Source organism: Pelobates fuscus, chromosome 1 (genome assembly GCF_036172605.1).
Source record: "Pelobates fuscus isolate aPelFus1 chromosome 1, aPelFus1.pri, whole genome shotgun sequence".
Taxonomy (NCBI): domain Eukaryota; kingdom Metazoa; phylum Chordata; class Amphibia; order Anura; family Pelobatidae; genus Pelobates; species Pelobates fuscus.
In genome coordinates this window covers 270510837-270538534 of record NC_086317.1, presented here as the reverse complement: position 1 = coordinate 270538534, position 27698 = coordinate 270510837, and the positions used below count along the sequence as shown (strand labels likewise).

Below are 27698 nucleotides of genomic sequence, written 5' to 3'. Positions count from 1 at the left end.
GGTTTGTAGCCAGGGCCACATACAGTTAGACTCAATCTGCCCATAAGTAACCTGGCTGTGTGTATATATAGATATATATTCATAGCTAATATATAATTTATAAGACAGAGCTGTCAGGCAGGCACATGACACAGCAGCCTCCCCTGGCCATGAGGCTGTGATCTAGCAGTGCTCGGGTCACTGTGCAGCCTCTCCCCCCAGCTCTGAGCAGTGAAGCCCCCTGGCAAAGCAGCACAGAGGGATGGTGGTAGTTTCGGGGCAGACTGAAAACAGAGGGACCCTTGACGATGCCATGTCGAGTTCTGATGCTGAGGATGAGCTGATCGAGCCTGCTACGCCCACCCCGAGCAGTGCCACCTTCTCCTTGCAGGGCAAGCTACTCCCGCTGCAGGTAAGGGCTGTGCCAGGCTGCGTTCAGTACCGAGCTCAGTGCCAGGCTGAGTAGAGTGCCAAGCTCAGTGCCAGCCTGCACCGTTAGCTCTCTGACACAGCCATCTGTTCTCCATTAGCAGACTGTCCCATCCCTCCTCCTGCTTGCACACATTGGCTGACCACAGAGCCTGCTGCCAGGGATTGGTGCCCTTTAATGCCCATCAAACAGAAAGGAAAGTCTACTTTTTGCTGGACACTATGTTTTAATATACATGTGAACCCAGGCATTGTCATTGTGTTTCTGCATGTGCCCCTTGGGGCTGCTGTCTGTGATCATATAGTTATAGTACAAGGTACCACTATTATAATGGGATTCAGGTACTCTTTGATATATATATATATATATATATATATATATATATATATATATATATATATATATATATATATATAAAAATAAATATACATAAGGTTAATTTGAAAGAGTTGTACAAATTGAGAGCATAAATATTCCATTGGTTTCCATGGTGATTCAGAACGTTGCCCCAGAGTTACACTTAGAGCCCATCTATTAATTGTACATAAATAGCTGTTTTGTTGTTTTTAAAATTTGTTTAGTATATGCAACATTTAATTCTTTCCACTGGTTTAATGTACACTAGAGATTTGGTTTTTTTTTATATATAAAAGGAAAATATTTTTTGATAACTCAATCATCCTAAGGGTAATTTCTTCTAATAAAACACACCAAAACTTTGGCTAAACTATTTAACTGCCAGCTGTCAATCTCATAGATTGTAAACTCGTTTGGGCAGGGCCTTCTTCACCTCATGTCTTTTAATATTTTGTCACCTACTTGTTGCCAATTATTCCCATTCCATGAAGTGCTGAGGAAAATTTTGGCATTATATAAATGATAATAACTGAACAAAAAAGAAAACATGGACAGCCTATATGGGCTCAGTGCGGACATCTGACACTTGCACACCTGGCACACCTATCGGATGCTTGTGATTCCTTCTAGAATTCCAACCATTTTAACTTGCTAAAATAAAAATGACATAAAAAAGTCCAGTGCAAGATTTTAACAGATCCAAAAAAAAAACAACCTACTCTTTTGAAGTTGCTATCTCTCCTGATGTATTTCCAATATAACGTTTTCAGCAAAAAAACTGTTTGTTTTATACTTTAAACTTTTTTAATGTCCTTTGCAGTCTATTTGTATCAGTGATAGAAAGACCAATATACTGTACTCTTCTTGGTGCTGCTTAAATTAATTTACAGTTATATATTCCTTTGCATGTGTCTTGGGATCATGGAGATTGTAGTCACGACAAGGAAGAACCCACAAAAAACACACCTTTCACCCTACCCCAACCATAACATAATGCTTCTTCCTTTTTTGAAGTGATAATAGCATATTTTAAACTACTTTGACATTTTTTTATTACACAATAAACATTTTTACTTTGAATACGTGGGAATTGCTGGCGGACAGGAAGATGAGCCTCGCTACCGCATTCATTATAGACTGTAACGGGGCAAGTTGGGAACACGTAAGACCACTGATAGGCGGATTACTGTAGTCAAGGCGAGAGAGGACAGCGGCATGGACAAGCACCTTTGTTATATCAGGTGTTAAATAGGGTTGGATGCGCGCTATGTTTTTGAGATGGAAGCAGCAGGATTTGGCAATTGATTGGACATAAAGGGTGATGGAGAGGTTGGAGTCAAAGAGAAAACCTAGGCAGCGAGCCTTAGAGGTAGAGCGCATGGTAGCGCTATTGACTTGGAAGGACACAGACAAGGGAGAAGCAACACTTGAGGGAGGGAAGACCAGAAGTTCTGTTTTGGTCAGGCTCAGTTTAAGGAAATGAGCAGCCATCCAGTTGGAAATAGCAGATAGGCAGTCAGAGACACGAGTCTAGAGGGGTAGTGAGAAATCAGAGGAGGAGAGATAAATTTGCGTGTCATCCGCATAGAACTTATACTGGAAGCCGAAGGAGCTCATATGTTTACCAAGGAAGGCAGTGTAGATTGATAACAATAGGAGACCAAGGACAGACCCTTGGGGAACACCAACAGAGAGGGTTTGGAGAGAAAAGGCAGAGCCAGAGAAGGAAACACTGAATGAGCGCTTTGAGAGAGGTAGGAAGAGCACCAGGAGAGAGCGGTATCTCGTAGACCAAGATTACAGAGGATGAGAAGAAGCTGTTGATTATCAACAGTGTCAAAAGGAGCAGAAAGGTCGAGCAGAATTAGGATGGAGTAGGGGCCATGGGATTTAGCAGTTACAAGATCATTGCATACTTTGGTCAAAGCTGTTTCAACAGAGTAAAGAGCGCAGAATCCAGATTGAAGCGGTTCAAGCAGAGATTTGGATTCGAGGAAGTCTGTCAATCTCGCATACACAACTCGATCAAGGATTTTGGAGAGAATCGGCAGTAGCGAGATAGGGCGGTAGTTGGACGGGGAATTAGGGTCAAAGTTGGGCTTTTTCAGAATTGAACTTCAAATGTTAGGCCGGAATAACTGAACTGAATTTCTCACAATTTGCACATTAGTTCACACTGCTTTTACAATTATGAATGTTACAGTGGAAGCCAGAGAAGTTGATGAAAAGCTTGAGATAAAAAAACAAACAAACTGATTTTTGAGTGAGGCCTGGGTACAATTTATGAAATACACTCCTATAGCATTTTTTCCATGCTTTGCGTTTACTTGCCCTCCCCCCCCCCCCCCCCCTGTGCATTATATTAATTTTTTTAAATTACTTTGTAGTCAAGGGAAGTAAGCATTCACAATATTTCATAGGAATACACTTGCTTGGGGAAAAATGTTCATGTGAGAAATATCAGCATTTTATAAGCTTCAATTTAGAAAACAAATCAAATTAAAAAACATTAGTATTAAACCAATGAAAAAGTGAGGGGGAAAAAGTGGGTGCTCGGTTCCCACCTTTTTCCCTCAGTTTTTCATTGGTTTAATACTAATGTTTAGTGCAGATTCAGAGTATCAGTACAGTATTGAGGACAATTTAAAGGATTATTTAATGCTTTCCCAAGAGGCCTACACATTGTTATCTTTACACTGTAAACTTGCAGGCAAAGTCCTTTATGTGCTTATCTCTGCCTCTCACATGTGGTCTTTAAATGTCCTTCACTGAGTTTTATAGAATTTGGTGTCTATAAAGGTACATCATTTAATAATAAGACATAATTTAGTAACATTGACAGTACTTCCCGATTAAACAAGAAATATATTTTAAGCCAACAGATTAGGTTTGCATTGCTTAATGGCAGAACAGTACTAAATGTTTATTATATGGATTTTCGAAATTAATTGTACATACATTCAACTCCCACCCTTTTCCCACCAATGCAATGAGAATACTCAGGAAATCCAGGAAGAACAGCATGTGGAATATATTCCAAAGAAAACAGGCAAGAACATTATTTATTGCTGGGATTCTAATCTCCGCTGACAGTACGTTGACAAAGATTTCACAGATGTTGTAAACGTTACAGGGCATTGTCTGGCTCGATGACCTGGAAGAGAGAAAGTTTGTATTGGCTGATACTCCATTAAGATTTTTTTTTTCAAATGTGCGAAATGAAACCTATGATTAAAATGAAAAGTTGTTAGAAACTCACTTTGATTTATTCAGTAAAATGAATTTGTGGGGATTCAAAGTGATTTGGAGCTAAGAGATTTTTTTTTTCATTTTTATTTATTCCTTTGTTTTTCTACAAATGTTTTTGTGGTAACTACAAGTTGGCATCATCTCCATCATCATCCAAGTTGTTACAAAATGTTTAATTGTTTTGTATTTTTTTTTTGCAGCTTCCTGAAGTAATTCCACTTAATGTGGGAGGGATGTGCTTCACGACTAGACTATCGACGCTTCAGAGGTATGAGGACACCATGTTGGCTGCCATGTTCAGTGGGCGCCATTATATCCCAACAGATGCTGAAGGCAGATATTTCATTGACAGAGATGGAACATGTTTTGGGTAAATGCTCAGGGACAAATGTTTTCTGATCGGTTGTATTCATTTAATTCATTTAATTCATATTTATACTGTCCTAGCACATGACCCTCTTCATGGAGTACAAACAGATATGAGTTATATTGGTTTTAGGTGGTGTTGGTGAAGTTTTATAGCCTAGCTTGCACAATGTCATGAAAATTAAATCAGTGCTGTACCATTGTTGAAAACAAACCCATGTGTTTGCTTTAACCCCTTAAGGACACATGACATGTGTGACATGTCATGATTCCCTTTTATTCCAGACGTTTGGTCCTTAAGGGGTTAAAGTACATTTCGAAAACGTGGAGCCTCTGTACCTTTTGTACCTCTGTAAAGACTTATTTCCCATTACTGGAGATCATCATATTTATCTGTCAGTGGGGATAAAGTTGAGGATCACTGCAATTTGTATTCATAACCCATGCTGAATGCTGTCTAGTGGTAATGCTTATTTCCTTTGAGTTATAGCTTCATCAGTTAACTTTAAAGGGACACAGCTTAATGTAGTTGTTCTGGTGAGTATAATAGTTCCCTTCAGGCTTTTTTCATGCAAACACTGCCTTTTCAGAGAAAAGGCAGTGGGCAGTGTTTACATTGCCTCTAGGGACACCTCCAAGTGGCCACTCCTTATATGGCAACTGGAGGTGCTTCCTGGGTCAGTGCTGCCGAAAAGGCAGCCCTGATGTTCAGCGTCCCCCAAAATTTTCCTCATAGAGATGCACTGATTTGAGGAGTTCCTGATTGGCCAGAACGGCATTTGGCCCCGCCCCCGTTCCGATTTTAGCCAATCCAATGCTTTCCCTGAGAAAAGCATTGGATTGGCTAAAAATCAGGCATTTTGATGATATCACAAAGGGGGTGGAGTCGCTGAAAATAAGGTGAATTTTAAACTTTTATAGGGGGGCAAGTCACCTAAATGGTTGGTTTAGCACTATAGGGTCAGAAATACATGTTTGTGTTCCTGACCCTAAAGTGTTCCTTTTAGAGCCCTACTGATCACTGGTGATATGGGCAATAAACAACATGACTTTGGTAAGTATTTTCTCTTTTAAATGCAGCCCAGTAGAGTAATTTATTAACATTGGAAATCTAGTTTATCTTGTGTCTCACCAGAATGCAAGTAATACAGAATACATATACAAAATACCATTAAAGGAACAGTGCACACACACACACACACACAAAATCAAATACAGTTTAAAATTTTGCAAGGGTAAGGTATATTTAATGTCTCATTTATTCCAATTTAATATTTAATCTTTTGGTTGCAATACTGAATATGTTCCCTGCCTTACCACTCATCACCCATAAATATTTATGAATAAGTGCTTGGGGGAACCCACAATGTTATTGGTGCTTACCTATAATAAGATAATGTGCATGGAGTTTAATTGATGTTTAATTTTTATGTGACCTGTAACTCTTGCATACTGTAGGTTACAATGCTTGCCGAAATTGTTTGTTGTATATTGGAAAGACAACAGAACAGTTACGTAAACATTGTTTGTGGCAGTGTTAATTACCTGCCCCTTTTATTTTAAGTAAATGGGCCCAGTGTAGTGAATCCTTTCAACCACCCACTTTGCTTTCAGGTTATTTCTGTGCTTATAATTGATTTTATTTCTATTTTCATTACATACAATGGAAGGGCCTGCTGGGGCTTGTATTTCTTAACAGTGCTTGGTCTTAAAGGGACATTCCACTACTCAAATAAAATAAAATAAAAAACACTGCTTAGTAGATATACCCCAATGAAAACATGCATGTATTTAATAATTCAAATAAAAACAACATGCGAAAGCTGAACAAATCTTATATCCAAGCCCACCCCTGCTCTTGAGCTCCACTATTTGCTCCACTGAGCTAAATAACCAGGAAGTAACAGGACTGGAGGTCTGATTGACAAAGTGCAGAATTTGAGGCCAGCTTTACTCATGAACGAATCTTGGGGTTTTAATTGTGTAGAGCGATGCACAACTAATGATCCCGTTTATCTCTGTTAGAATAATTGGCCAAATATTGCCAAATTCAACAAAAAAAACCAACAATTTAGTGTACACTCGGTTTGTTATAGTTTTCTGATTTACACTGAACAAAATTATAAATGCAACACTTGTTTTTGCCCCCATTTTTCATGAGCTGAACTAAGACTTTTTCTATGTACACAAAAGGCCTATTTCTCTCAAATATTGTTCACAAATCTGTCTAAATCTGTGTTAGTGAGCACTTCTACTTTGACGAGATAATCCATCCACTTTACAGGTGTGGCATATCAGGATGCTTATTAGACAGCATGATTATTGCACAGTGTATATATATATTATTTATTTTGTCCAAACCAAGCAAATTTGTCAGAAAAAAAAAATATTCTTAATATTTTGAGTCTAGACCCTTTTAAAAAGTGAAAAGTTGTTGACAGGTGTCTTGGAACTTGACTGCTAAGGGCTTCAAGTCAGCATGAAACACACACTGTCCAGGCTTTGTAGTGCGTGTATCATAAGTAATGTGAATTAAACTCCCATGCTATAGACTGACCTCTCCTGTCCTTAAATAACCCTCAAAGTTGGAAGGTATGCATTTTATGCAATGCCACTTAATTTAGAAAAATATTCTCTGCCATCTCAAGCAAAGTTTTTGAACAAACTCCACAGATACATTAATTTGGACTACACATTACTATGGATATGGACGATCGATATCAAACAAATTCCCTATCAAATTCCCGAGATAAGTGCCCATTGAAGTCAATGTGACCTCATCTTTGTAAAATGAAACCTCTTGCAGGAAACAGAGCAATTATTGGAGACGTAAATAGATTTGCATGAAGAGAAGGAAGATTTTAATAAATACATACATTATTCTGTAATTGACAGTGCTCATAATCCTGTTCAGTCAATAGGGTTATATTTGTATTTTATATATTCCGGGTTGCAGTTTAACTGGCCAGAATATACATAAAGTGCATAAACATAGGTAAATACAACAATTTATCTTTAAATGACCTGTTAATCTGTTCACTGTTAAAGGGACACTATAGTCACCTGAACAACTTTAGCTTAATGAAGCAGTTTTGGTGTATAGAACATGCCCCTGCAGCCTCACTGCTCAATCCTCTGCCATTTAGGAGTTAAATCCCTTTGTTTATGAACCCTTGTCACACCTCCCTGCATGTGACTTGCACAGCCTTCCATAAACACTTCCTGTAAAGAGAGCCCTATTTAGGCTTTCTTTACTGCAAGTTCTGTTTAATTAAGATTTTCTTATCCCCTGCTATGTTAATAGCTTGCTAGACCCTGCAAGAGCCTCCTGTATGTGATTAGAGTTCAATTTAGAGATTGAGATACAATTATTTAAGGTAAATTACATCTGTTTGAAAGTGAAACCAGTTTTTTTTTCCATGCATGCTCTATCAATCATAGCCAGGGGAGGTGTGGCAAGGACTGCATAAACAGAAACAAAGTGATTTAACTCCTAAATTACAGTGAATTGAGCAGTGAAATTGCAGGGGAATGATCTATACACTAAAACGGCTTTATTTAGCTAAAGTAATTTAGGTGACTATAGTGTTCCTTTAATAATCTGTTAGATTTGAGTTTTCTTGTTCTTTGTGATTTTGTTTTTAGAGACATCCTGAACTTTCTGCGCTGCGGAGAGCTGCCTCCACGAGATCGTGTGAAAAAAGTGTACAAGGAAGCTCAGTACTACTCAATTGGTCCCCTAGTGGACAGTCTAGACAAACTGCAGCCACTTACTGGGGAGAAAGTAAGGCAGGCGTTTCTGGACCTGATGCCATATTATAAAGGTATTATTTGTTCTGTTTGTGAAATGCAATTTCAGTGGTGGCAACACAGTTTGTTAAAGGGACACTATAGTCACAAAAACAACTTTAGCTTAATGACGCAGTTTTGGTGTATAGATCATGCCCCTCTAGTCTCACTGCTCAATTCTCTGCCATTTAGGAGTTAAATCACTTTGTTTAAGCAGCTTAGGCACACCTACCTGCATGTGACTCACACAGCCTTCATACACACTTCCTGTAAAGACTCAGCTAATGTTTACACTTCCTTTACTGCAACTTCTGTTTAATTTAAAATTTCCTATCTCCTGCTCTGCGAATAACTTGCTACACCTTACAGGAGCCTATTCTGGAACATTTCAAATTGCAGAGCAGGTGATAATTTTTTTTAGAGCTGACACTACAGTCACCAGAACATCTACAGCTTGTTGTATTTGTTCTTGTGAGTATAGTAAGTCCATGCAGGCTTTTTGCAGTAAACACAGTTTTTCAGAGAAAAGACACTGTTTACATTACAGCCTAAGGATACCTCCAGTGGCCACTCCTCAGATGGCTACTATAGGTGCTACCTGGGGAAGCTGCACACTGTGCAGCACTGACATTCACTTTCTCCACCCTCTGCATGGAGACACTAAACTTTCCTCATAAAGATGCATTGATTCAATGAGGAGATGCTGATTGAAGCATTCCAGAAGGAAATGCCAGAAGGAATGGTAATTTGGAGGCTTTTAGGAGTCTTCATATTTGCTTTATCCCAGGGGCGTACCTAGAGTGTGTGGCACCCCCCCGCTCCCTCCCCACCCCCCCCCTCCAAAAAAAAAAACCAACTTCTAAATTTTTAGAAAAGTGTTCTTTGTTTTACATTTTATATCTTATTTTTTAAAAAAAAAATTAAATGTTGAACAAGTTTGTAAACTTTTTAAAACCCCTGCCCCCTTCTACAAAATCCCTGCACCCCCTCACACACAGTTACAGTTACACAGTTACAGGCACACAGTTACAAGCAGACAGTCACACGCACACAGCCACATGTAGACAGTCACACATATAGTCACAGGCAGCCATACACACAGTTACAGGTAGAGAGTTACATACACACACAGTCAGTTACAAGCAGTAACACACAGTCACACACACTGTTACAGGCAGACAGTCACATATAGAGTCACACACACGGTCACAGGCAGACAGTCATATACATAGTTACAACCACACACACACACAGTTACAGGAAGCTAGTCACGCGCACACAGTTGCAGACAGTTACACACACAGTATGTTACAGGCAGTAATGCACACAGTTACATGCAGACAGTCACACACACACACACACAGTCACAGGCAGACAGTCACAAACACAGTTACAGGCAGCATCACACAGTCACAGGTAGACTGTTACACACAGTCACAGGCAGACAGTCACAGGCAGTCACACACACACAGTTACAGGCATGCAGTCACACACGCACACACAGTTACAGGCAGACAGTTACACACAGTTACAGGAAGACAGTTACACACACACACACACGCAGTTACAGGCAGACCGTTACACACACACACACACAGTTACAGGCAGACAGTCACACACACACACACACACACACACACACATATATTTACAGGCAGACAGTTATACACACACACACAGTTACAGGCAGACAGTTACACACACACACACACAGTTGCAGGCAGACAGTTACACACACACACACAGTTACAGACAGACAGTCACACACACACATATTTACAGGCAGACAGTTATACACACATACAGTTACAGGCAGACAGTTACGCACACACACAGTTACAGGCAGACAGTTACAGACACACACACACATACAGTTACAGGGTCAGGCAGACAGTTACAGACACACACACACACACACACAGTTATACAGACAGATAGTCTCACACACACACATACAGTTACAGGGTCAGTCAGACAGTTACAGACACATACACACACACACACACACAGTTACAGGCAGACAGTTACACACACACACTCACTCACTTACAGACAGTGTGGGTTGGAGGAGTGGATTCCCTGGCCTGATGTCCTTGGAGCCTGGTAGGTGGAGGAGCAGGGATTTCGTCTTGCTGCACCTCCATGTGCAGCAGTAACAGCAGCAGGTAAGGGCCGTGTTAAGCCCCGCCCCGCTCGCAGATTGGCTCCACCCCTAAATGTCAGTAGCTCCGCCCCCTTATTAATTCCGTGCGGCGAGTTCATCTTGCTGGTCTCTCCGTGTGAGCTGTGCGACACCCGAGCTGCCATGGGGCGCACACATCCCCCATTCGCCCTCAGACCAGGGTCATGGCACACCCCTACCAGGTGGCACCCGGGGCGGACCGCCCCCTCCGCCTCCCCCCTTATTCCGCCACTGCTTTATCCTTCTTTACTGAACCTCCCAGCAGCAAAGAAACTGTTTAACAATAGTATAAAAATCAACCAATCAGAACACATCCAGTCGGTATATTGTGGCAGTGAGACACCTCCTACTTTCTCTTTCTTTGCTGCTTTCCTCCCAGGTGAGTCAATTCTAATTATATTTGCCTTTCACAGTTAATTATACATTGTTTTTTCTTTTATTACTATATATTTTACCTTATGCTATTGTAACATTTAAATTGTCTTACCTTTTTTATGTGTTTAATAATTTTACATTGTCGGTATATTTTTACATTTTTGTATCCCTTGGGCCGACCTTCTGTCAGCCCACAGGTTTCTTAACAGCACTTAGCTCTCCTTGTGTACCTTATAACTCATTTTACTTGCCGCAATCTGATCACGGCTTATTTTAGTTCCCCGAAGCTCTGTGTCGAGCCGCACTAGCCGTGAGTTGTTTTGTCTCTTTTTCACAACTTATTTTTCCCCACGTCTCTCAGTGACGCGAGTAAGTCGAAGCCTCAATTTCTGTGTGGGCGGCCATTTTGTCTTGGTAGTTTTCTTCCGAATTCAAACAGCGGTTTATCTTTATATCAGTTTACCTTCTACAGGATTTTTTTTCCAATAAGTCTTTCTAAGCAAGTTCCAAGGTAAGTCCTTTTGCTTGCTAAACAGCATTTTATGTTTTTTTATTTGATCATTTATTCTGTAATTAATATATATATTGTAAATATGTTTTTATTTCATTTATTTCTAGGCTCTCCTGTCACATGTAGGTCACATTACTAGTCCTTTAAAGATTAGTATAATCCAAACAATTATCTGCCTAAAGGGTGACCACCTTTATTAACAGGTGACCCCTGTTTGCTACAGTGGTACTTTCTGCACCACTTAATAGCTGTCTATTGCGTCTGCTTGCCATAATACAAAGTGGGTGACCCCCACAGACCCTTGCATCTTTGGGTATCCCCCATATGCTAAACTGACTGGAAAGATAGCTGAGATTCTGATTAGCTGATAAACTAGAGCAAGCTTTTAGTGAAGTTTGTTAGTGCTGGCAATCAGCCAGGCTAGGTTTTAAATGTAATGCCCAAATGTCATTGAGTTTGCTAAACAGTCAAGAATATATTCAAAGAAATAATAAAAGGCTAATTAACCAGTACAACAGCAAATTAGCTAGAGCGTTAGTGATCCAGATAGTGTTAATGCAAATGATAGAAGACTGTCTAATAGAGATGCTAGTATTAGGGTAGATAAACTAAGCCGTGTTTTAATCAGTACCTAATATTCTAATAAAACTGAATATCTAAGCTTCTAATTATTATACAACAATTATCTGGAGCTGTATTATACAATATATAGTATCCTGTGCTCTGCCTTCGTGGGCACCTATCGTCTGAGGAGTAAGGTAGCTATAATTGCTATGAAAAAGACAGCTTTCATTCCCCCTGAAGAGCCTGCCTGGCAAAAAGCACATCGGGGCTTGGCTCAGGAATCTACTTACCTCAGCATTCTTCGCATTTGAATTCTTCATCTCTTATTACGATAGTTAGCCGTACCTTCGGCACACATATATTTTAACGTTTATAACTCCTAAGAAGTGACAGGTTGACTGAGCCGTCATTTATTGATAAAATTAAACCTGATAGAAGCTGTCTATGACCTACAGGTCGTGGACGAATACTACGTGTGGTATTCTGATGATGATTTCCCCAGTGATGTACAACACGTTGATACTCCTTATGTTAAACATCCTACAGTTTTTAAAAATCCTGCCAAAACCCAGGATCAATCTTCTGATGCCTTACTAGACTCTAGTGGCCAACCTTTTTTTGACCCAGGATCATTAAGCATCCCCTCTCGGCTGAGTGGGCACCACCAGACCACATAGCCCAGTTTTGCAGGATGTGACTTCGCAAACCACTTCAGAAGGAAATCAGGAATAAATTGAGGGCTGAATGCCCCCGTCCAACCATACCTGATAAGGTGGCTCAAACGCCTGAATTTCACCCAAGGGCAAGGGCCTCGAACAAGGTCTGAAAACTGTTCAGGACAAGTTGCTTGACATCGCAGGTTCCTTTAATACAGATCTTTTATACTGGCTGATAAAGCAATCACTGAGGGTTCCTTAGATCCGCATCTAGTGCGTGAATGGGTGCAAAGAGCCATATGTTTACTAGACAACGCCAATGTAGCTATCTCCACTGAACGGTGCACAGACGAATTATAAAAAAATAGATGCAAAGTTGGCAGATCTGAGTTCAAAAGAACTCGTCCCTGAAGCTAATGGCCTTTTATTTGGCGCCCAGTTTATGAGGAATCTTAACAGACACATCTCTGTTTTACCTCGCTCAACAAGGCCCAAACGTCCCTACGCAGAGTTTTCCGCTCCCATCGTTTTTGTGGAAGGGCCGGTCGCCACAGAGGCCAAGCTACTGGCAGAACCGCCTTCAAAGGTAACAGGCCTCAACCCTGTGAGCCTTGGAACTCACATTATACCTGCCCCTACCACAGACAACTGTTTACAAACAGAGGATCTTTTAGAGGACGTTGATCGCTTTACTCAGGGGTCGCACTCCTCCAGGTAATCAACCTAACTTATTTTCTACTACCTATTGCAGGCCGTCTAACTAATTTTTTCCCACAGTGGTCTCTCCTTACTCAAGATCCTTGGATCCTTCAAACAGTGTCCGGGTTTCACATAGATTTTACATCAGACCAACTTTAGGAATTCCCTCCATAACCCCTACATATATCCCTGTCAGACACCGCAATCCTACACTCAAAGTTCTGTAAGCTCAGAGAAAAAGGTGTGATCGAGCGTTCTCCCTGCCCACCCAGATTTATCAACAACATTTTCCCGGTTCGGAAGAAATCCAACGAATACCGCCCTATTATCAATTTAAAAGATTTGAACTAATTTGTGGTATATTTCCACTTTAAAATGGAGGGCATACACATGCTTCGTGGCCTTCTCTGCAAGGGAGATTGGTTCTCCTGCATCGATTTAAGAGACATACCTTACCGTCCCAGTGACAACCTCACACCATCAATTTCTACGGTTTCTCTGGCAACAAGACCTCTGGCAATTCACTTACCTCCCTTTTCTCTTCCACCCCCTGGTGTTTCACCAAACTGATGAAATCTGTTATGGCTTCTCTCAGATCTCAAGGTTTTCGATCCATCGTCTATCTAGACGATATTCTACTCATGGCTCAAGATCCAGACACCCTTCAAAGACACACGGAGATGACCAAATCTCTCCTTCAGAACCTCGGATTTGTAATCAATTTCGAGAAATCATCCCTTCTTCCGTCTCATTCTATTCTGTTCCTAGTATTCCAGATCGACTCCGTCCTTTTGGTCCTTCAGCTTCCAGTGTCAAAGATAAAGTCCATCAAAAAGGATATTCGAAAACTACTGTCCTCTCAATGCATTCAGCTTTGTGATGTAGCGCGAATCATAGGGTTACTCTCAGCCTACATCCAGGCAATTTTCCCAGGCCCTTTACACTACAGGGCGATACAACGTCTAAAAACACATTATCTTCGCAGATCCGAGTCATACGACCAACACATTTTTCTAATGGAAGAAGTCAAATTAGAATTTAATTGGTGGCTCCAGAACATGCCGGCTTGGAACGAGAAAGCTATCTTTGGACGCCAACCTGATTTTATCCTGGAATCAGATGCCAGCCTTCCAGGCTGGGGGCAGAAACCTGTTCCAACCTCTCCACAGGCGGACTCTGGACACTGTCAGAACGCACAATGCATATCAACTGCCTCAAACTGCTGGTGGGATCCTTTGCGATCCGCAGTTTCCCCAAGGACGTTTATGACTGTTTTCACTGTCTGTTATCTGTCAATCGTTTAGGGGGTTCACGTTCAAAACTCCTCTCAGACCTCATGGGAGAACTTCCATCATCTGCAACTACTCTGCGGACCTCTCCTTTTGGACCTGTTTGCCTCCAGGCTGAATCGTCAGACTGAAGCCTTCTTCAGTTGGCTTCCCGGTCCGTTATCCCAGGCAGTCTACACTGTTCTACACCCATGGCTGTTAACAGGATTGTACGCTTTCTCACCCTCTTCAATGATTCCACAAATTCTTCATCGTCTCAGAACACTTGGTGTCAAGATTCTCCTAATAATACCACTCTGGAGAGCCCAACCTTCTGGAAATGTCGGTAGATTACCCGCTACTTCTTCTGGTTTCAATCCCCTAGCCATTCAAGGTCGTCTTTGGCTCGTAGCCTAGACTGTTTCAGGGCATCCTGGTATGTCTCAGGACTTTCACACACTACTCGAGGACTCCTCTGGGATTCTTGGGCTCCAGGAACTCATAGAGCATACCTTTCTGCATGGCAATTCTGGACTAGCTGGCATTTGGAAAGGTATATGGATCCCTTTTCATCTACTTTAGTGAATATTGTAAATTTTCTCTTTTTTCGGCAGCTCATAACTCGATTTGTGAGGTTCTGGTTGGGAAACATCCCTCCGTTTGTAGGTAATTACGGAGTATTCATCTTCCTCGACCCCCCGGCACCTTGATACACCCACTTTTGGGATGTCTCTAGAGTGTTAGCTTTCCTTGAAAACTGGCCTTATAATTTGGAACTTTCCTTATGTCAACTCTCAGCCAAACAAGCCCTTTTGCTCTGTTTGGTCTCTTTTTGAGGAGTTTTGGAGATCATGGCTTTTGATATGATATTACCTTCACACCTGAGGGTGTTTGTTTTTCAATTTCCCGTCACACAAAGGTCTTGTCCACTTCTGTTTTTATCCTTACTTTCCAGATAGACTTGCTCTTTGTGTCGCTTGTGGTTTACAATGATACGTCGACCTTATCTCCCCTCTCCGGGCTACATCATGGCCTCTTTTTGTCTCTTATGTTCGTTTACATAACCCAGTTTCCTGTCCCATGATCGCTCGCTGGATCAGATGGTTACTTGCGGGCATTGAAGGGAATCCACCTTCCGTACCTTCTATTTCTGTCCTACATCTCACGCATCTTCTCAGTTATTATCCAGACGTCAAAACAGCAAATATGAAGCCTCCTGTCTTGCCATAAAATTAGGGATTATTCTAACTTCAGTGACCGAATAATCTAAATTTTATTAAACACAGGAGGCGTATATTTTCCCACCCGGTACATTTCTTATCTCTTTTCCTTTAATTCACTCCCTCCCCTTTTCTCCATCCATTTGAGAACCTTTGTTTTTTTGCTAAATGGCCCTGCAGGTAAGTTATGTTTTTTTTCCACTTAGAACACCGTCTTATACCTGCAGACTATGACTATTTCATGATTTAAATTGATTAGTTATTCTCTAACAATATATTTATATTTTACTTTTTCATATAAAATTGCTCATTTATTGTGCATTATTGTATGACTGCCAGTCTACCAATTACACCATACTTTCCCAAATTTTCTTTTCGTTTTAGTGTGAAGCTTTCGCATCGTTCACACCTTCTTTGACCCATCTTGTGGATTGGTTAATCTCTATCTGGTTTGTACGGTTGACTATGGTTATTTATGGTTTACACGGTTGACTTCAAGTTATCGGCTGCATCAAGAAAGAGGAAGTGGGAGGAGTCTCACAGCCACAATATACTGACTGGATGTGTTAAACTATTGTTTAACTGTTTGTTTGCTGCTGGGAGGTTCAGTAAAGAAGGATAAAGCAAATAATCACCTCCTGTCTTTAATAAAAATGTACATTATTCGGTCACTGAAGTTAGAATAATCCCTAATTCGCATTGCGTAAGGTAAAGGCACATTTGGAAGGTGTAAAGAGTAACTCAAAAGCCTCCAACAACCTGCAGGCAAGCTGTCGTCTGACGAGTTTGTTATGAAGGATTCTGCAGGTGCCATCTTGAAAGGCTCAGGTCATGTGCATAAAAACCCTGATATCCCAGGATCCTGGGCTGAGGTCTGCGCGGTGCTTTGTTTTCTTCCCATTGATTTATTGCATCTACGGTGCCTCTCCAAGCAATAATAGGCATGGAAAATCTTCTCAATTGGATAAGAAACACAGAGCTGCTGTGATATGTATCTAGCTCGCATGGGCGCTGGCTCTGCCCGCCGTCCCCACCGCCGGTAGTTCCACGACTGATATTTCTCAAGATCAGATTTGTAGACATAGTATTATGTACAAGTCAGGTAGAAACTTTTTCTTTTTGCAGTGCTATCATTTGCAGTATTTTTTCTTTTTTTTTTGTATATAAGCTTTTACCTTTGTATCCATTTGGTATGAAATGTGTGGGTGAAGTTTTCATCAGATTAAATTCTCTTGTATATTAAATTCTTGAGTGCCTGCTGATAGCTGCCTGTCACATTAGAAAAATTATTTTGTTTTCACAGTCTTGATAGCAGCCCATATTGTTCCTTGTTCTTTCATCAACTGCATAATGAATAATTCACTGGTGATAAATCAAAATAATACTTAAAGCAATAAGGACTTTTAATTTTAGCTTGCCTTTTATTAAACTTTGTTCTTTTGTAAGGTATGACCAAGTCCCAGTGCCTGTGAATTATTTTCAGTTTACCAATCTCAAGTTCTAAACATTAGATTTTTTCTGTTAGTCTTTTTTTGTCCCAGTGTTACTCTAAGGACCCTGGAGCGTGATCTCTGGTTGACATTTCAAATCCAGATAACTGCAGCAAATAATATTGATGTTCCAGGTAGCTGGGATCACCTTTACATCTAATAATGAGTTGTCCCATTTAGAAGTTTCCGATTCAAACCCATGAGTTTTTTAAGGTGGTTTCAATATATCTGGCTGTTCATTCATTCACAATGGCTTTTGCACTTTACACAGGCCTCAAAACTTTGTGCAACTCCGTGGTTTATTAAAGGTACTGCCATGTGCCTAATGTGCAGACATTATCTATATACATATTTGACTGAAAGTATTCGTACCCTTACTGGCACCCTTGCATTTTAATAAAATACTGTAATGCACCAGCACTCTGAGCTCTAAATGAAGTGTGCCAAAATGCATGTTGTCAAACCACAGTGCTTCTGGGAGAAAGTCCTTTGGACAGATGGAACAAAATTAGAGCTCTTTGGAAAATAACAACAACTCTATGTTTACAGAAGAAAAAAAGAAGCTTTCAAAGAAAAGATCACCATAGAAACTTTGAATATGACGGCAGATAAGAACCATTTGGCCCATCTAGTCTGCCTAATCTTCAAAATACTTTAATTAGTCCCTGGCCTTATCTTAAGTCTAGGATAGCCTTATGCCTATCACACATATGCTTAAACTCCCTCACCATGTTAACCTCTACCTCTTCAGCTGGAAGGCTATTCCATGTGTCCACTACTCTTTCTGTAAAGTAATACTTCCTGAAATTATGTTTAAACCCTCACCCCTCAAATTTAAGACTACCGTATGTCCTTTTGTTGTGATACTTTTTGTTCTTTTAAATATAGTCTCCTCCTTTACTGTGTTGATTCCCTTTATGTATTTAAATGTTTCTATCATATCCCCCCTGTCTCGTCTTTCCTCCAAGCTATACATGTTAAGTTCCTTTAACCTTTCCTGGTAAGTTTTATCCTGCAAGCCATGAACCAGTTTAGTAGCCCTTCTCTGAACTCTCTAAAGTATCAATATCCTTCTGAAGATACGGTCTCCAGTACTGCGTACAATACTCCAAGTGAGGTCTCACCAGTGTTCTGTACAATAGCATGAGCACTTCCCTCTTTCTACTGCTAATACCTCTCCCTATACAACCAAGCATTCTGCTAGCATTTCCTGCTGCTTTATTAAATTTTCTGCCTACCTTTATGTCATCAGAGATAATTACTCCTAAATCCCTTTCCTCAGATGTTGAGGTTAGGACTGTATCAAATATTCTGTACTCTGCCCTTGGGTTTGTACGCCCAAGATGCATTATCTTAAACTTAGCCACATTAAATGTCAGTTGCCATAACTCTGACCATTTTTCTACTTGACCTAATTTATTTGCCATTTGGCTTATCCCTCCTGGAGCATGAACCCCGTTGCAAATCTTTGTATCATCAGCAAAAAGACACACCTTACTATCAAGACCTTCTGCAATATCACTAATAAAAATATTAAATAGAATGGGTCCAAGTACAGATCCCTGACGTACCCCACTGGTAACAATACCTTGCTTCGAATATACTCCATTGACTATCATCCCTACCATTAAACATGGAGGAGGACCTGTGATGTTTTGGCGTGGCACTGGAATCTGTGCTGTCAAGGCATTCTGGAGCAAAACATACAGTGATGTATCAGGAAGCTGTGACTCAGTCATAGATCATGGGTCCTCCAGCAAGATAATGAGTACAATATATTTTGTTCATGACATGCTCATTTCTTTTACATTTAAAATAAAGGATATAAAATACTTTTTTCAATTCATACTTAGAGCTTAGAAAATTGTGCGCTTTTCTAGAAATGTAGAGAGGGACTTTCAGCCACATATCATTCTGTCTGTCAATCCATCCATCTGACCATCCATCTATAGCCATGTTGATCCAGTCATTCTAATGCCAAAATATCCTCTTTTCGTCAGGTCAGGAACAATACTATATACTATACAAGAAGTAAGCAACCGTATGGTAGCTCAGTGCCAAAATTAGTACCATGCCTATTTTTGTAAAGTAAAGTTCATTTATGTTGAGGAATTCTGTTTGTGTTATGTATGGGTGTGGCAGATGCTTTGTGAGGTTGTATATCTGTGCGGCTTATATGTTTTGTACAGTTGAATCAAAATTATTCAACCCCCATTGAAAATCATGTTTATTGTCAGAATTTACAGACTTTTAGCTGTTTGCAATCAACAAATCAAAGAAAAGCAATAAAAAATGCGCAACACAATGCTTCAAGTGGTTTCCCCAAATTCGACTGAAAATGCAACTTATAATGACTTCTCCAGTCTCAAAATTATTCAACCCTTCATGGCAAGCATCTTTAGTACTTAGTAGAGCTCCCTTTCGCTGCTATGACCTGCTGCACACGAGATTCATAGCCAGATACCAGTGGCAGCATTCCTGAGGAATATTAGCCCATTTCTCATGAGCAATGGCTTTCAGTTCAGCTCAGTTCAAGGCTGCAGCTGCCTATATAAATTCCACCACAGATTTTCTATGTGGTCCAAATCAGGTGACTGTCATGGCCACAGTAGAATTTTCCAGGACTTCTTCTGCAACCAAGCTTTGGCAAATTGAAAGCGACCACTTGTACGAACGCTGACCACCACACTGCTGACCAGCCTAAGGATACCTATCCACATAAGATTAAGACCGAGACCCAGATCAGCATATCCACAGATGTGGATTGTACCATCCAAGCGCATATATCTGGAGCTGATTTCAATCACCAGCATTAAAAATACTAATACTATATTCTGTTTTATTTGTCTTCTTGTTTTGCATATCGTTCCATCTTTATTTGAGTTGAGGACACTTGTGAAGGCACTGCTTCCCTGTAATCCCTTTCTATTACTATTACTTCAACCTGCATATGTTGATTGGAAATAATCTCAATATATAGGAAGCAAATCCATACCCAGAAGAATTAATCTGCCATGGTTTTTGTTCTGTGTGCAGACACTAATTAATACTGATAAAGTATGGATTCGGAATTCTGAAACTAGGAAATGTCTTCTCTTTCAATAATACATTAAGAGTTAGAGACCAAGTACTTCAGTTAAATCCCTGACAACATTAGTTGTATCATTTACAGAGGTCCAGGCCATGCACCATCCTACTCTATCCTTTCAGACCTTATAACAAGTAATTACTGTATCAAATGCTAATCTATATATCTCTTGTCTTATGTGGGACTGTGGACGATATTTTTATATGTCTGGTTGCGTAGAATTTAATATACCGGTAACTGATACAGAAGCAAGTATTTCTTTCATTAATATTTTTTTACTCAACAGTCGATAACTCTCTGTGGTCCCAATTCTATCTGTCTCTATCCTATGATAGGATCTGCCACCCTTTTTCTTCTATTTTTGACAAACCAAGACTGCTGAATGAAAAAAACAATTACAAAACAGTATGTAACAAAATATTCTATAAAAAAAAACTGTATAGAAAAGTGTCCCAGATCCTCAGCTTTCTAAACAATGAAATTGTTCAGTGTTCTAATCTACAACTCTTATGTGAAAAACCAAAAACATGCTGAATTCACAATGCTCTTAAAGTCAGAGAGATTTTCATCTCTTGATAATGTGTCTGTATGGATAAATAGATAAGGCTGTTGATAATTTAGTGAAATAAATGGCTTATTGGTTAAAGCAATATGCATGTATTATTATGGCATTAGAATATAATATATTATGATATCATGGTACTCGTTTTGTTTACCTGTGAGGGATGAAACACTGATGTGACCTGAGAATAATCTCAACGGCTCTCTAAAGTCTCATCCTTCTCATTAGTACACCTGGTAGGCAATTGGAAAGGCCAGTAAAAGTAGCAGGAGAACCTTTTTTTTTCTCCATTTTTTATTGGGAAGGAGCGGAGGGCTTCAATATAACAAACATAGCATAGTCATATACATACGTATATATATATATATATATCCATTAAATAAGTCACAGTGAAGTACATTAATCTTTTAGCAAACATTCTGTATTAAAATATAATTAAGTCAATTATAATTTTCAAAAACTGAATAAAAAATATGTTGTGCATAATGAGTCAAACCCATGTTCTCTCTGTGTTTCATTCTTAATTACTATTTTCTTCCTTGTTTTTCTCCTTCCCTTTTCTCTCCTCTTAAAGGGACACTATAGTCACCAATACAACTTAAGCTTAATGAAGAAGTTTTGATGTATAGATCATGCACATGCAGTCTCACTGCTCAATTCTGTACCATTTAGGGGCTAAATCGCTTTGTTTATGCAGCCCTAGTCACACCTCCCTGCATGTGACTTAAACACCCTTCCTAAACACTTCCTGAAAAGAGAACTTCTTATATCCTGCTCTGTTAATAGCTTGCTAGACCTGTCAGGAGCCTTCTGTGTGTGATGAAAGTTTAATTTACAGAGAAGGAGGTAGAAACCTTTAAAGTAAGTTACATCTAATTGAAAATGAAACTCTTTTGTTTTTATGCATGCTGTGTAAGCCAGGGAAGGTGTGGCTAGGGCTGCATAAACAGTAACACAAATGAACTCCTAAATTGCAGTAAATTAAACAGTGAAGTTTCAGAAGTATGATCTATACACAAAAAACAGCTTTATTAAACTAAAGTTGTTTTGGTGACTTTAGTGTCCCATTAAATTTAATTGCAGAACACACCATCCAAATTGAGTTAGTATGTTAGCAAAGAGTTACACAGACTACTAAATAATCTCCCTTTTTTTTCTTTGCATGAAGGAATCTGCCTATCATCAAAGACACAGAGGGCAAAGTTCCCATAGTAACGCACCTCAACTTATAGTTACATAGTTAGTTGAAGAGACTTGTGTCCATCAAGTTCAGCCTTCCTCACTTTTGTTTCTTGCTGTTGAACCAAAAGAAGGCAAAAAAAAACCAGTTTGAAGCATTTCCAATTTTGCAACAAACTAGGAAAAAATTCTTCTTGACCCCAGAATGGCAGTCAGATTAATCCTTGGATCAAGAAGCTATAGCCCTACATTGAAAATGTATATCCTTGAATATTCTGTTTTTGCAAGTATGCATCTAGTTGCTCTTTGAACATCTGTATGGACTCTGATAAAACCAATTCTTCAGGCAGAGAATTCCACATCCTTATTAATCTTACAGTAAAAAAAGCGTTTCTGTGCCTTAGACAAAATCTTCTTTCTTCCAGTCTAAACGCATGACCTTGTGTCCTATGTAAAGTCCAGTTTGTGAATAGATTTGCACACAATGGTTTGTATTGGCCCCGGATATATTTGTATAATGTTATCATATCCCCTCTCAGGCGACGTTTTTATAAACTAAAGAGTTTTAAAAATGTGTTAACTTTTTCTTCATAGCTGATATGTTCCATTCCTTTTATTAATTTTGTAGCCCGCCTCTGCACTTTTTCTAGTGCCATAATATCCTTCTTTAGAACAGGTGCCCAAAATTGCACAGCATATTCAATATGTGGGCTTACCAGTGATTTATAAACAGGCAAAATGATATTCTCATCCCGAAAATTAATTCCCTTTTTCATGCATGACAATATCTAACTGGCCTTAGCCACTGCTGATTGACACATTACACATTGTTGCATAGTTTGTTGTCTATAACAATGCCCAAGTCCTTTTTGTGTGTTGTTGTCCCTATTTCGCTTCCACTAAGGGTATACGTTGCTTGTGCATTCTTTACGCCGAAGTGCATAACTTTGCATTTTTCAACATTAAATTTTATCTGCCATTTGAGTGCCCAGTCCCCCAGTCTATCTACATCCCTCTGAAGCAAAGTAATATCTTGCTCACATTTTATTACTTTACAGAGTTTTGTGTCATCTGCAAAAACTGAAACATGACTTTCAATGCTTTTTTCAAGATCATTAATAAACATGTTAAATAGAAGGGGGTCCCAGAACAGAACCCTGAGGGACACCACTTGCCACCTCTGTCCAGCTTGAAAATTTAGCATTAATGACAACTCTTTGTACTCTATTTTTAAATTAATGTTCTACCCAAGAACAAGAATTTTCATCTAAACTGATTTCTTTGAGTTTGCACACTAATCTATTGTGCGGAACTGTATCATATGCCTTGTCAAAATCCAAATAGATCACATCCACTGCAACACCCTGATCTATACTTCTACTTACTTCTTTGTAGAATGCAATCAAGTAAGTTTGACATGACCTGTACTTTATAAAATCATGCTGGTTTTTGCTGATAACCATGTTCTTCTCAAGGAACTCTTGAATATTATCCCTTAATAATCTTTCAAAAACTTTTACAGCAGCAAAAGTTAAGCTCACAGGTCTATAATTTCCAGGCAAGGATTCTGAACCCTTTTTGAATATAGGAACCACATCTGCCCTCCTCCAATTCTCCGGAACACTTCTTGAAAGAAAAGAATCTTGAAAGATTAAAAACAGAGGTTCACTTATTTCTACACTTAGTTCCTTAAGTACTCGTGGATGAATACCGTCAGGCCCTGGAGCTTTGTTTGTATTAGCTTTCTTTAGTTGCTGCAGCACCTTGTCTTGAGTTAACCAATTACAATTTTTCTGCAAGTTTTAAGCAGCAGTCATTTGCACATCTATTGCCATGGATTCTTCCTTAATATATATGGAGGCGAAATAGTTATTTAAAATTTCTGACTTTTCCTGGTCTTCATTAACTAACACCGCCATTTCAGTTTGTAGTGTACATACACTTTCATTTTTTGTTTTTTTAGAATGTATGTACTTAAAGAATTATTTGTGGTTGGTTTTGTTCTCTTTGGCTATCATTTTGAAGTTTTGCAAATTGAATCGCCTTTTTGCACGCATTATTGGCTTCCTTATATCTTTTATAGGATGCATCTGATTTGTCCAATTTAAATGTTTTAAATGCCCTTTTCTTATTTTTAATCTCTTGTTTTACTTCTCTAATAAGCCACATTGGTTTCTATTTGTTTCTTTTATATTTATTACCCAATGGTACATACTGAGAAATGTACCTAATATTTGTTGGAAGATGTTCCATTTATCCTCAGTGTTCTTTTCACTAAAGAGTTTATGACAATCAATATATTGTAAAGCTTCCCTTAACTTATAGAAATTGTCCTTTTTAAAATTATATGTTTAGTATACCCCATGTGCTTTTGTTTAGGTTTTTTGAGTTTATTTCAAAGGACACTATATTGTGATCACTATTTCCCAAGTGTTCACCTATTTGAATGTTGGTCAAAAGATCAACATTGTTTGTTAGAACCAGGTCCAGACAAGCGTCATTTCTAGTTGGTGCTTGTACAAGTTGTGACATGAAGGTGTAATTTAACAAGTTCAAAAACCTAATTCCCTTTGCAGAGCTACTAGTCCCTCTATCCCAATTTATGTTCGGGTAATTAAAATCTCCAATAATTAAACTGTTTGCAGCTTTCTCAACTTGCTCAAACAGCTGTTGTTGCTCGTCAATATTAAAATTAGGTGGTTTATAACATATTCCAACCAATAGTTGATTTCCCTTCTTTTGCCCCAAGCAGATATTTACCCATAAAGCTTCCATATCTTCCTCATCACATTCCACTTGCTTAAGATTTGACTTCAACTCATGGTTGACATACAAACATACTCCTTTCCTGTTTTTTCTGTCATTCCTAAATAGTGCGTACCCATTTAGGTTAACTGCCCAGTCATGTGTCTCATTCCACCATGTTTCAGTTATGCCTATTATGTCAAATTGTTTAGTGTATGCTATTGCCCCTATTGCTCCCATTTTGTTATTTAGGCTCCTTGCATTAGTAATTGTAGATTACTATAACCCTCCCCCCCTACTACTAGTTTACAATCTCCTCTAACCTTCTAGCCATCCTTACCCCCAGCATTGTAGACCCTCTCCCATTTAGGTGCAACCCATCACTGCTATAAAGGTTGTACCCAAGTGCAAAGTCGGCCCAGTGCTCTAAAAACCCCAAACCCTCCTTCCTGCACCAAGACTTCAGCCACGCATTGACCTCTCTAATCTCCCGCTGCCTTTCCACTGTAGCGCGTGGCACAGATAATCTCAGAAAATACCATATTGGAGGTCCTTTTCTTAAGTTTGCTACCTAATTCCCTGAAATCATTCTTTAGGACCTTCCATCTTCCTCTTACATTGTAATTGGTACCAACATGGACCATGACCGCTGGGTCTTCCCAAGCCCTTCCCAGTAATCCATCCACTCTGTCAGCAACATGCCGGACCCGAGCCACTGGGAGACAGCAAACTGTCCGGTTGAGCCGATCAGAGTGGCAGATTGTCCTATCTACTCTCCTAATGATAGAGTCCCCTACCACCACAACCTGTCTAGCCTTCCTTACATTTTCATCCCCACCCGTACTAGAGGGGCTGTTCCCTTGGCTGTTAGAAGTAACATCTTCCTCTAATACAGCTACTCCTGAGCTGATGCTCCCCACATCTTCACTCAAACGGGCAAATCTGCTAGGTTGCACAAAATCAGGACTAGCTAGCCCTTTCCTCTTCCCTCCCCCCCGCTTCCTCGCCCACTTTCACCCAATTACGTGCCTGTTCCCCATCTGTGTTAGCTCCTCCGTCTCCTCTACTTGTCCCCACTAAACTCTGCTCAGTGAGCAGCAGATTCCTCTCAAGATTGTTGATCTCCCTCACTGTTGCAATTTACTTCTCGAGATTTTCACTCTGAGCTTCCAGAGAAGCCACTCGCACACAACCGTCACAAAGGTATGGACCCTGGACGGGTACATCCAGGCATGCATACATGCAACAAGATGTACATTGAGTCAAACCAGCAATCTTGCGAACACTCACTTACTGTATTGAAGTCCAGAATGCTTGTCCTTTGAACAGAACAGATTTTTAGTGCATTAATGTTTGCCCTCTTATTTCATTTTTTTTTACTCCTTACCGTGTATCTTTCCCTTTCATTCTTTTACCTCCTTACTGGGCATCATTTCCGTTCATGGCTTTACTCCTTACTATGTATCGTTTTTATTTCATTATTTTATTTCATTTTACTGCTTACTGTTTATCTCTCCTTTCATTCTTTTATCCCTCACTTCCTACCGCTTCCTTTCATTCTTTTACTGCTAACCATTCAACCATTTAATTGATTTATTACTTTCACATTGTATTACATCAGAGGAGAAAGGAGATATCCTTTTTGTGACTGTTGCCGTTTTTTCTTCAGGTGAGATATTACACATATCTTATTGTTGGATCCCTTGTGTATAGGTCCACTGGGAAGAACATGAGTGAAAATGTACTGAAACGCAGTCATAATAATAACCTGATTCCAATATTAAAATAATACATCATGTCTAATCACATTTCCACCTGTTTATATGTTTATATTAAAAATACATTTCACATATATGTTAAACATAATTTTACATCAAATATGTTGTTTCATAGTTTTTCCATTAAAAAATTGCTAATATTTTCTTTCCATTCCCCCCCACCAACCCACCCAAAGACCACTTAGAGCGCATCATCGAAATTGGAAAACTTCGCGCTATGCAACGGAAGGCCCGCTTTGCAAAGCTGAAAGTTTGCGTGTTTAAAGAAGAGATGCCAATCACCCCTTATGAATGTCCTCAATTCAACACACTGCGTTTTGAAAGGAGTGAGAATGAGACAAAACATTTTGAGCACCACTGTGATGTTGATGTGTCCTTTGGACCTTGGGAAGCTGTTGCCGATGTATATGACCTCCTTCATTGCATAGTTACTGATTTGTACGAGAGAGGCATCACAGTGGAGCATCAATGTATTGGAGTATGTGACAAACATCTCATAAATCATTATTATTGCAAGCGCCCCATCTATGAATTCAAGATTACTTGGTGGTGAAACATTATTGTAGGTATAATATTTTATGGACCAAATTTCTGCTCACATTGTAAGTTTGATTGTGTTTCAAACTAGGTTGTGAGAAGACAACTAAAAGGTGAAATATGAAGGAAAGCCTGAAATTATGTCTAAAGTATGTAGACAGCTGCAACAAAAAGACGATCATTCCTTCAAAACATCAATACTGGATATTCTATAATAAGTGTGTTACTAATGGAAGATAATATAGAAAACTGAAGTATATTTGAAAGCCAGCTTGGACATACAATATCAAGTGCACAGTAATTTCTGGATTAATGGAAAAAGAGGAACACATATTGACAATTAAAAAATAACTAGGAGCAGTGGATAATTATATAGATTGTTTTTATTTGAACATAATGGTAAAATTGGATAGGAATTAGGAGATCAAGTGCATGCATTTAAATTAATAGCATATCTTCTTTTCTGTTGTCACTCCATTTCTGTCTACTGGTTGGAGTTGACCCTCTAAATTTCCATAGGGTGCTGCAAATCAACATGGTCAATGGCTTTGATTCCCATGAATTGCTTTATAGTATCTGTTGATAAGTTATTGTGACTACTAAGTACTTGAAAACAGTGCGTATACCCTGTGCAAGATCTTGTATTGGGTGGAGGATGGTTATTCTTTGTTACA

The 27698-nt window shown here is 39.4% G+C and overlaps 1 protein-coding gene across 2 annotated transcripts; it reads left to right on the top strand.

Moving 5' to 3' along the window:
• On the top strand, positions 1 to 27698 carry KCTD7 (potassium channel tetramerization domain containing 7). 2 transcript variants are annotated; one of them, XM_063444592.1, is made up of 4 exons: positions 1 to 391; positions 4216 to 4283; positions 8027 to 8205; positions 26664 to 27698. In XM_063444592.1, the coding sequence occupies exons 1-4, from the start codon at positions 242 to 244 to the stop codon at positions 27038 to 27040; spliced, it is 774 nt and encodes a 257-aa protein (XP_063300662.1). In that variant the 5' UTR covers positions 1 to 241; the 3' UTR covers positions 27041 to 27698. The 2 variants fall into 2 exon arrangements, with proteins under 2 accessions (XP_063300662.1, XP_063300661.1); XM_063444591.1 differs by having other exon boundaries at positions 4216 to 4385.

Excerpts from the sequence above, each read along its gene's own strand:
- KCTD7 (XM_063444591.1), top strand. The coding sequence starts at position 242 with ATGGTGGTAGTTTCGGGGCAGACTGAAAACAGAGGGACCCTTGACGAT. Across the intron at positions 392-4,215 it reads GCAAGCTACTCCCGCTGCAG|CTTCCTGAAGTAATTCCACT; the intron begins GTAAGGGCTGTG and ends TTTTTTTTGCAG. Across the intron at positions 8,206-26,663 it reads CCTGATGCCATATTATAAAG|ACCACTTAGAGCGCATCATC; the intron begins GTATTATTTGTT and ends ACCCACCCAAAG.